The sequence below is a fragment of the Scyliorhinus torazame genome, chromosome 7, assembly GCF_047496885.1.
Source record: "Scyliorhinus torazame isolate Kashiwa2021f chromosome 7, sScyTor2.1, whole genome shotgun sequence".
Classification (NCBI taxonomy): Eukaryota; Metazoa; Chordata; class Chondrichthyes; order Carcharhiniformes; family Scyliorhinidae; genus Scyliorhinus; species Scyliorhinus torazame.
The window spans coordinates 202,662,199-202,673,794 of NC_092713.1; the positions used below are offsets into that span (position 1 = coordinate 202,662,199).

Here is an 11,596-nt window from a genome sequence, read left to right on the forward strand (position 1 = left end):
AAGGACTTGCATTTAAATAGAACCTCTCAGGCCATCTCAAAGCACTTCACAGCCAATGAAGTATGTTTGAAGTGTAGAAAACGAGGCAGTCAATTTTGACACAGCAAACCGCCACATCTAGCAAGGTTGTAATGATCAGGTAATCTGATTCAGTGATGTTCACTAAGAGATTAATATTGGCAAGGACAAAAATAACACCCTGTTCTTCTTAATAATAATGCCATGGAATCTTCTACCTTCACCAGAAAGGATAGCCTCTACCTGGATTTAATGGCTAATCTTTATGGTAGAGATGGTAGCCTAGTGGTAATGTCAGTGGACTAGTAATACCAAAACCCAGTCTAATGTTCTGGGGGCATGCGTTCACACCCCATCGTGGCAGCTCATTGAATTAATTTTTAACAAAATCTGGAATTGAAAGCTACTCTCAGTAATGGTGCTCATGAAACCATTGTGGATTGTTATAAAAAAGATCCTAAATGTCCTTTAAGGAAGGAAATCTGGCATCCTTACCTGGTCTGGCCTACATATGATGCCAGATCCACAATAATGCGGTTGTGGCTTAACTGCCCTCTGACATGGCCGAGTAAGTTATTCAATTCAAGGGCAATTCCCGTAACAGCCTCCCCGAACAGGCGCCGGAATGTGGCGACAAGGGGCTTTACACAGTAACTTCATTGAAGCCTACTTGTGACAATAAGCGATTTTCATTTCATTAGAGATAGGCAATAAATGCTGGCTTTGCCACCACCAGCTCATCAAAGAATAAAAGATCTAAAAGGTGCCACCTCTGACAATGTGTTAAAGCCTAGTTACAACATTAGTGTTACAGCCTGGATTGTATACTCAAGTCTATGGAGTGGGTCTTGAACCAATAACCTCCTGACTCAGAGGTGAGAGTGCAGAGCCAGAGCAGTTCGGGGAGGGAGTTTCCAGACTGAGATAGTTGAAGGCCCTGCCACCATTGGTTAGATGAAGGGAGAAGGAGGGTTATTCAGAGGATTGAAATCAGAATAACTGAGTGCTTGTCAGGTGATTTTGGGATGGAGAAGGTTGCAGAGTTAGAGTGGAAGGGGCAGTGGAATGTGCACCCTGCGGTATGTGGGAAGTCATATTGTATGTGGCACTATATTTCCTAGACGAGCGCATCTGCAGGAAGTGTCACCTCTGCAGAAGCTTGAGTTCCGGGTTTCAGAACTCAAGCTGCAGCTGACGTCATTGTTGTGATTCCGTGAGGCTGAGAATGACTTTTCGGGAGGTGGTCAAACTGCAGGTTAGGAGCATGCAGGCAGAGAGGGAATGGGTGACAGCCAGGCAGTCTTGAGAGAACCAGGCAGATAATGCAGGAATCCCCTCAGTCTATCTCGTTTGCTGACAGTTTTCCATTTTAGATAATGTTGAGGGTTGCTCAGGGGAATGTAGCCGTAACCAAGACCGTGGCACCATGGGTGGCTCTGCTGCACCAGAAGGGAGGAAGAAGAGTGGAAGTCAAATAATAGTAGAGGTTTAATAGATTAAATAGACATTTTCTGTAGCAGTAAACATGACTCCAAGATGATATGTTCCCTCCCTAGTGCCAGGTAGTAGGAACAGATATGCAGGGTATTTCTTAAATGGTAAGAGATTAGAAAGTGTAGATGTATAAATTGACCGGGGTCAATAAGTCACTGAAGCTAACATGCAGGTGCAGCGAAAAATTAGGAGGGCTGCTGAAAGGTTATCATAAAAAGATTTGAGTGCAGGAGAAGCAAAGTCTTGTTTTCGCTCAAGATGTCAGAGTGAATCAAAGGTAGTCCTCAGATAACTTTCATCTGACATCATAGAGCAAAACCAACAGTCACAGATCTTGAGATGAGAAAGTAACTCAAGGAAACGCTTGTTTCAACCAGGAGAGCAAGTGTTATTGTGCAGCTACACCACTAGTGAGAAGTGGGTCTCTGCAACGATATTGGTTCAGATCGGTCCAATCTCCTACATGGTCCAAACGACAGACAAACTTATGTGGCGATGCCATGCGGATCAATCATTGTCAATGCACGTTAGTGTGCCAGTGCCAGAACTACCTCAAGTGGTAACGGTCTCCATTACATCTGACTCTGTGACTTCCAGTTCATCTACAGAAGCAGAGATTGCATCAGAAGTACTTTATGGAGTCGCATGTGTCGTATTCCGGCATGTTGTTAAAAACTTGTTCGCACAGCGATGAAGTGAACCTTTGTCCTTGGAAGCTTTCAGTGCATGCTTCAAGGACTGAGCAAACCTTTCAGCTAAACCATTTGGGGAGGGGTGGCAAGGTGTTGACTTTATATGTTGAACTCCACATATCTTTAAGTAGTCTTCAAACTCTTGGGCTGTAAACTGTGGCCCATTGTCACTCACAATCTGCTCTAGTTTTCTGAATCTCACAAAAATCTTGTCGAGTTTCTCAATCGTTTGTTTTGCAGTGGTTGACTTCAATGGAACAACTCAGGCGCTTTGATTGCATCCACATTGATCATTAACATGTGCGCCTTGAATGCCCCAGCAAAGTCAACATGCAGACATTGCCCTGGCAATTTAGGCCACTCCCATGGATGCAATGGGACCACGGCAGTGTGCACCTTAATCACGCACCTGACTGGCACAGTGCTGCTTTTTCCTCCAACTGAGCATCGATTCTTGGCCACTAACATAGTTCCGTGCAAGTTCCTTCATTCAAACTACATCTGGGTGTCCTTCATGTAACTGTTCCAATACTCTTTGTTGCAAATTTGATGGAATAATTACTCTTGTCCCCCACAACAGACATCGTCCTGTGCTGTTAATTCGAGTCTCCTGGAAATGTACAGTTTTAATTCAGGATATTTTTCTGCTATCCTGTCCTTTAATACTATTCCCAGTACCTTCTCATCACAGAATCATTTCTGGTATGTCTTTGGACTTGAGCTGCAGTCACTGGAACATTCATGATCTGCGCACAATAAAAGAATATTATCACGACTAGGTAGTATCTGACCAGCTGGTAAAGGCAGACGCGATGATGCATCCGCATTGGCATGATTTTCTTACTGACAGTATTTGATCATGTAAAACTGTGCAGATAGTATTAAAGACCATTCTTGGAGTCTACTTGCAGTCAATGAAGGAAAACTTTTGTGTGACCCAAAAGTAGCTCTTAAGTGGTTCGGCAACAATGTGAAGTAACAACCGCACAGGATTTGGTGAAATTTCCGTTTACCAATTACCAAATACAATACTCAGTGCCTCCTTCTCCGACTGAGCGCAGTTAGATTCTGCACTTCCTAACGGATGAGATGTAAAAGCTACTAGTGTTTCTTCCCCTGAAGGTAGAATATGTGGAACCACCGCTCCAACACCATTCGGTGAAGCATCACAGGGAAGTTGTAATGGTAACTTTGGGTTGAAATGTACCAGCACTTCCGAATTCTTCAGTGCTTTTTTTGAAGATTGATGTGCTTTTTTGCATCCTTATGTCCATTGCCATGCCTGTTTTGCCCACAACAAGATTTCAATGGGGTTGCCAGATTCCATAGTCATTGATTAACCCTAAGAATGATACAAGTTGAGTTCCATTTGTTTGTCATGGAGCCTCCATAATAGCTTCCATCTTTTTAGGTGCTCCCTTACTTTCAATTACATGTCCTAAATATTATATGGATGTCTGAAAGAAATCGCACTTATCTTTCTTGACACAAAGCCCATGTAGCTGAAGGCTTTTCAATATTGCGTCCAAGTGTCATAAGTGTTCTTGTCCCTTGGGGCCAGTTATCAATAAATCAACTAAGTAACACTGTACTCCCTATAAGCCACTAAGGATCTGGTTCATTGACTGTTGCTGCTGATGTTATTCCAAAAGGCAATCTCTTGTGCAGAATAGGCCTTTGTGAGTGATGATGGTACACAGGTGTTGAGATTCAGCTGCCACATCCATTTGCAGATAGACCTGCGATTGCTCAGTCTTGCTGAACCTTTGTCCTCCTGCTAGGCCTGCGAACAAATCTTCAATCAATGGTAGCAGGTATTGATCCAGTCATAGAACTGGATTGATTGTTGTCTTAAAATTTCCGCAGATACAAATTGTACCATCCTCCTTCATGACAGGCACAATAGGGGTTACCCAGTCACTAGTAGTGACAGATTCTAAGACTCCACTTTCCATAAGGCCCAGTAGTTCAGATTCAACTTTTGGACATATAGCATAGGGTACTGCTCTGCCTTTAGGCAGTTCCACTGGCTATTTTCCTTAATATTCAGTGACATTTTTACTCCTTTCATGGACTTCAGTGTGTCTTCAAAAACACTGCTGTATTTTCCCATGATGGTCTTTAAGTCTGACATTGAATCAACTTTTTGTTCTTTTCTTCCACATTGTGAATTTCCTTACTTGAATTTGTTTTGTTTCTTCCTTTAAGTGAGTTCTGTACCTTCCTTTTAGCATTCTTCTCTGGAGAAGTTATTTTACTCCAGCAAGCTCTTGTTATGTGGCCAGTTCTACCACAATTTTTACATTGGCTGTCCTTGTTCCAGCAATCGGCCTGCGAATGTCTGGTAATATGTCTGAAATGTAATCGCACAGCGATTGCACACCTGTTGTTGGGTAAACTTCTTCTGACCTGCAGTTGGTTTATGGATTGTCGTACTTGCTCCTAGCTGAGAAGACTCATTACCTACAAGCTCCATTGAAACAGCAAGATCTAATGCAGTCCTCAGACTTAGATTTAATTGTGTTAATAATCTTCTCTGAATGGCCTCATTTTTTAAACCGCACACCAAACAATCTCTAATTGTGTCATCTAACGAGTCGCCAAATTGGCGAAACTCTGCAAGTCCCTTGAGGGTTGTGACAAACTGTACAATATTCTCCCCTTTGCACTTCGATGTAATCAAATGTCTCTGCAATAATTTACGGCTTTGGTGCCCAATGGTTTTCTAATATTTTAACCAATTCTTGATATGCCTTATCCCCAGGTTTCTCAGGCTGAACCAAGCTTTTTAACAAATTGAAAGTTTTGCTTCCAATTGTACTTGGGAATGCAGGTACCTCAATATCTTGCAAAATCATATTAGCTAGAATATACTAATGGAATCTTTCTGAGTATGATTTTCAGTTCTCTGAGTCTTCATCAAATTAGCCAAAATTTCCCGCCATTTTTAATGGTATTGTAATGTTCTTCCAACTTCCCTTAAGTGGATGATCCAGTTAAATAAAGTTGAATCATCAATTTGCAACAGCTTTAGCTCGCATCACAAGCTGTGAGAATCTTTGGTTCTCTGCCCTGCTCTACCTCTGTGTCTTACTCTACTACACGTGGTGAGCTTTGCGGCCTGAATGTCTCTGATTGCTGGTTTTAAATCGGTACAGGCCCTTCCTTTGAATTCTTGCCTCAGAAAACTTAACCGGTTCCGATGCCAAGTGTGATTTCAAATCTCTGTTAATCTGTTTGATCGTTTGACCTGTTGAAGCAGCTCGACTCTTCTACATCGGCCATCGTGACTGTTGAAGTGCGGCTTTTCCTCTTCTCTCTTAAAATAATTTTTATTTTTTTAACTGGTGTATCTTTAAACTAACAGTAGAAAAGAAATGGATTACAAATGCACATGGGTTGAAAGCAACATTGACAGAGGTTTATTAAGTAGGTTGTCACTAAAAAGGCTGGTACTAGACTAAGGACTAAAGCCCGTGAAGTAGCCGATGATGTCACGCATGTCATGTGACTCAGTTCTTAAAGAGACATTACACACAACAATAGCCCACATATACAACACAATGAATCATAGAATCATAGAATTTACAGTGCAGAAGGAGGCCATTCGGCCCATCGGGTCTGCACCGGCTCTTGGAAAGAGCACCCTACCCAAGGCCAACACCGCCACCCTATCCCCATAACCCAGTAACCCCAACCAACACTAAGGGCAATTTTGGACACTAAGGGCAATTTATCATGGTCAATCCACCTAACCTGCACATCTTTGGACTGTGGGAGGAAACCGGAGCACCCGGAGGGGAAACACGCACACACGGGGAGGATGTGCAGACTCCACACAGACAGTGATCCAAGCCGGAATCGAACCTGGGACCCTGGAGCTGTGAAGCAATTGTGCTATCCACAAGGCTACCGTTCGCCAGTCTTGTTTCTAGGAGGACTGGACTGTTCTATGACAAGAGATTTGGGAAAATGGGCCTGTATTCCCTAAAGTTTCAAAGAATGAGAGGTGATCTCATTGAAACCTATAAAATACTTAAAGGAATAGACAGGGTTGATGCAGGTAAGATGTCTCCCTGATTTGGGAGCCTAGAACCAGGGAACATAATTTCAGAATAAGGGGAAAGCCACTTAGGACCGAGAAAGCATTGTGAATCTTTGGAATTCTCTACCCCAGAGAGGGCTGTGGAAGCTCAGTCATTGAATATGTTCAAAGCAGAGATTGACAGATTTTCAAATGCCAGTGATGTAAAGGGATATGGGGATAGTGTGGGGGAAAAGGCATTGAAGTGGAAGATCAGCTATGATCATATTGAAGGGAGGAGCAGGCTTGATGGGCTGAATGGCCAACTCCTGTTTCTATGTTCCTAAAAGTCAAGTTGGTCCATCAGGGCTCATTAATTTTGTGGTCCCCCATCTTAGCGATAGGTAGGGTAGAATGACTACGCACTTACCACTTCTCTACCTCCCTGCTGCACCTTCCAAAGTACGTGATCTTCTTGGAAAAACATAAAAGCATCGCAAATTCTCAGGGTCACTAATGGAAAAAAAGTACTCTGCCAAATTCCTCTCATTCCAATCAGTTTTAGGTTTTATTCAATTTTCTTTTCTTGCAGAAAGGACAAGATCCAAACCCGTTTTGACTGGCACTCATCCGGTTAACACAACTGTAGAATATGGAGGCACGACGTCCTTCCAATGTAAGGTGCGCAGTGACGTGAAGCCTGTCGTCCAGTGGTTAAAACGTGTGGAGTATGGAACGGAGAACAAGTACAACTCCACCATCGAGGTTGGAGGGCAGAAGTTTGTGGTCCTGCCCGCGGGCGATGTCTGGTTCCGCCCAGACGGTTCTTACCTGAACAAGCTGCTGATAGCACGGGCGACTGACGACCACTCTGGCATGTACATCTGCCTAGGGGCCAACACGATGGGCTACAGCTTTCGCAGTGCCTTTCTCACTGTGCTTCCAGGTGGGTCAACCATCGACCGCTCTTGCTTTGAGTTGAGGAATCTACTTGGAAAAGGCGTGATTCTGGAACCTCTCCAGATGTTGAGATAGAAGAGGGAGGGAGGAAGTTGCTCAATGTATTTCCTAATCCTCATTAATATGGCAACCGTCATGATTAATAAATCCCAAAATGGCTCTTTCTGACTTGGAATTTAAGGACTCTTTGAGGGTCTTTTCAACACTTCTCAGAACTCTAGAAAGCATTTCCAATGTCTACCCCAAGTAAGTTTTCTTCAAGATTTTTCCCATTATCAATGCTGTAATAACAAATGAGAGAGTGAACCAGCTTAACACATAGTCCACTATCTCAGATGTGAGTTTAATGAAAGCTTGCTCACCTAGTTGGCTATACAAACCCAATGCAAGGTGAATGTGGGCAGGCTCAAGCCAGACACCAGCTCAAAACTTAATTGGCACCAGCCACACACCATCCTGAGTCATTCCTTCACTATCACGGGATCAAAATCCTGGAACTCCCTTCCTAACAGCACTGTGGGTGTACCAACACCACGTGAACTGCAGTGCTTCAATAAGACAGCTCACCAACACCTTGTCAGGGGCAATTAGGGATGGACAATAAATGCTGGCCTAGGCAACAACATTCACATCCCATCAATGAATAAAAGTAAGCCCACAGCATCAAAATTGCTCCCTTTTCAGTATAGATGGTATTAAATTAGCAAAATCAGTCTGAGAGGATGGGAACCTGTGGGTGTATCAAATGGAAATGTGAGCGGTTGATGTCCTTCAAAAGTAAAGGCTGAGGGTGAGTAGAAGGAACTTCACCCAACCTGGAAGTGTGTGTCGGCACAGAGGGAGCTCTATTCTGCATATAAGCCATGTTGCAACTGGTCTGACAGCAATTGAGAATAGTGCAGCTGGAAGCTATTCCACACTCGTTGCTCTCAACTTGATGCCATCAGTTTAGCCATGATTATCAGAGATTAATTTTTTTTAAATATAAATTTAAAGTGCCCAATTCTTTTCTTTCCAATTAAGGGGCAATTTAGCAGGGTCTCCAGAGATAGAGGCCACCCCGGTGTGTGACCCTCTCCCCCGCAAACGGCGTCAGTCCAGGTTCTTTTCCATAGATGTCACGCCCAGTCCCCGAATGAAAAGAGGCGGGGTGATAGTGAGGAAGCTGCCACTCTCTCCCAAGCAGGGTACTTCGGGGTCGGACAGGACCCCCGAGGGCCCGTTCCACCCAGTACAATTTAGCACACCGGACTTGTTCAATTTCTCGGGGGAGGGGGTCAGCGATAACCCCCTGCTTCTTAGGTTCTTAGCGGGTTATAGTTTGGAGGACTCTCTGTCCCAACCGCTGTCTTCGGGCACCTCTGTTTCCGGAGTTATTTTCGGGGCCTTCCAGTGACTAGGCGACTGGGGCGGAGCAGCTTCCCACTGGCTCGGGACCCCGGAAGGAACCTGAGGAGATCCCTCCTGTCGATGATCCCAGTGGCGGGATCAAGGCAGCCCCTGGTTGGTTGGTGGGCCCGTGTCGCCCGCCGCCCTCAAGTGTGGTGGAGGATTCGGGCTCGGAGGGGACTGTCCAAAGGCTGTCAGCCGCCCAGTGTCGGGAGCGCAGGGTGCACATGATGCGCTCTGTAGCGGGGTGCGGGGCTCCCTCACCCCCTTTGGGGGACTCCCGGAATCCGGCACATCATAATTGAAGGTTCTTTTATTTTCCTGCCTCCATAGATAGTTCAGGCAGTGTCCTACTGGGCCCTCCCCTCCACAAACACCCCGACTGCCTCCCTCCCCACCACCCCCCTTCCCTTCCCTTCTGTTGGTACAGAGGCGAGGGTATCTGGTCTCTCCAGCGCAAAGTTTAGTGCTTGTACCATTTTTATTTTTGTAGAAATGTGTTGTGAACGGTTTTAATAATCAGACTATCCACCCCGCCTCCCCGTACATTGGTACTGAAGGGAGGGTACCCTGTTTCTCCAACACAAAATTAGTGTTGTACCGTTTGGCCTTGTATATATTTTTTACTGTTTCAATAAAAAGATATGGCCAATTCTGCAGGTCTTTGGGTTGTGGGGGTGAGACCCACACAGACACGGGGAGAATGTGCAATTATGAGAAATTTATGCTAAATAATGCAAATGTTGGGAGATTTCTGTCTCTCCGCCAAATAGCTTTCCACTATCTCAATAAATACTGACTTCTAGCTTGGAAACACTGTGGTAATTGCTCTCCTTTCTCTTCTGTTCTATGGCACCCCTGGATTGTTGCTTGCTATAGATCCCAAGATCGAGAAGACAACCACCTCTTCGCGTGCCGCCAGCGGCTTACCGTGGCCGGTAATCATCGGAATCCCAGCTGGAGCCATCTTCATCTCCGGCATGATTCTGCTTTGGTTTTGCCAGACCAGGAGGCACAGGTCGGCGCCGCCCCCGCACCGGCACCAGCGGGACTGTGTGGTGCTGGACAAAGACTGCATGCCCATTGGAAATCCAGAATTCACTGTGGCGGCCCAGCCTCACCTGCTGGTTCAAGCCCCTGCTATGGTGCCCACGGTCACCCCCAAAATGTACCCCAAGATCTACACAGACTTCCACACCCATACTCACGCACACACGGAAGGGAAGATCCACCAACATCAACACTTCCACTACCAGTGCTAGCTGTGAAGGCCTCGATCCTGACACTGTACCCTGCCATCGTTGGGCTCCGCGAAAGAAAGGACACCAAGTGTTAAATAGCACAATGACTCCTAATCTCATTGCCCATCATGTATTTAAAAAGAAAATGTGAGCACGCACTGCCCACAACCCAGTTTTCAGACGTCTCTTTGAGCGAGCTGGTACCCCTGCCTCAAGTGCCATCCCTCTGGCCATCCACCATTGACATAAACCAGACTTGGCTAGAGGGGGTACGAGGCAGACTGAAGCAGTCGTGGTCAATACCACTGCTTAAGGACCCGGATGGTTTTGGAGAGGTGGCTGCTCAGGGCATCTGGATTGAACTATCTCCAAGAGATTCTGAATGGTGCTTTGTTTGGTCTGTTTATCCTGTTTCCCTATACTACTAATCTCTCTGAACTCATGGATAAGACTGCTGCATGTAAACTTGTGATCTGCGCAGTCCAATTTTTATTCTTTGAATAAGGTGTCCAGAAATGTCTAACATGTAAAACGAGGCAGGTGTAAAGTTTGACTTTCTAAGACAGCCCATTTATCAGCCAGACATTCACGCTTCAAGAGGCCAGGGTCTTTTTGCTGTTGAATTTGCTGGGGTTTTCGATGGCTGTCATCATCAGCAAAGCAAGCAGAAAAACCAAAAGACAAAATCACAGCCCAAGGCGCAGTTCCATTTGCACTTCACTCCCAGGCCCAACCTGGCTATTCTGTTTTAGACTTGTCACAGGTAGCAATCTTAACAGTTTGGACAACACTAGGCCCAAATGTTTAATGTTTGGCCAAATTTTCTCTCTTCACAGTGCTTTACTCTGTTCAACTTTCTTGATAAACTTAAGGCTCATGAAGAAATGGAGAATCACAATAAACAAAAGCCAGCTATTGTTTTTTCTTATAATTACATGGGTCTTGAAATTCAGTGATCCAAGTCTAGGTTCCAGGAAATAGGTTTGGGTTAGCAGCAAACTGAAAACCTAGCTTGTTTGCTCAACCCCTAAGTCTCTAATCCATGATTTTCAGGCAAATATCTGGACACCTCTGCACTGAGGTATGCAAGTGCGTGACTGTATATATACTCAACGGTATGAGGTAAAAAGACAACACTATGTACAAAGGATGTAATTGGATGATATTTTCTCATCAAAATATTTATGAGAATTCAAATAATTTTATTAATTAAAAAAAGAAGCCTTGTATTTATTTTGTGACATTGTTGGCTCATGCACAGGCTAAATGTAAGATATTCCAGTGTGAGGTCCTCTAGCTCAGCTACCTCTGACATCTCCTGCAGCGGTGGATCTGAAGAATTTCTCTGGTGAACTTCAGAAAAGTAATTGCTGAACAAGCATTCGGCAGGGGGAGGGTGGGCACCAATCCTGAGCACACTCGGCATTCCCCAGCTTCTGAGTTCTCTACCTGTTCCAACCATTGTGGGTTGATCAGAGGGACCTTGGTGCTCGAACCTGCACCAGGGGGGGACACAGTGCAGGATCTGCACCAGGGGACACACACTGCAGGGATTGCACCAGGGGAAACACACTGCAGAACCTGCACCAGGACACACACACTGCAGGGACTGAACCAGAGGATACACGCTGCAGGACCTGCACCAGGACACACACACTGCAGGGACTGCACCAGGGGACACACGCTGCAGGGACTGCACCAGGGGGGGGACACTGCAGAATCTGCACCAATAGACACACACTGCAGGATCTGTATCACGACAACACACTGCAGGATCT

The 11,596-nt window shown here is 45.2% G+C and overlaps 1 protein-coding gene across 3 annotated transcripts in view; it reads left to right on the forward strand.

The window, feature by feature from the left end:
* The window catches only part of LOC140426785 (fibroblast growth factor receptor-like 1), a 223,891-nt gene extending 212,844 nt beyond the window's left edge, over positions 1 to 11,047 (forward strand). For all 3 annotated transcript variants that reach the window (XM_072511949.1, XM_072511950.1, XM_072511951.1), the window contains 2 exons: positions 6,821 to 7,174; positions 9,457 to 11,047. In XM_072511949.1, coding sequence (XP_072368050.1) covers positions 6,821 to 7,174; positions 9,457 to 9,839 — 737 coding nt within the window. In that variant the 3' untranslated portion in view covers positions 9,840 to 11,047. The remainder of the gene's footprint in view (positions 1 to 6,820; positions 7,175 to 9,456) is intronic.
* Positions 11,048 to 11,596: the final 549 nt, after the last annotated feature.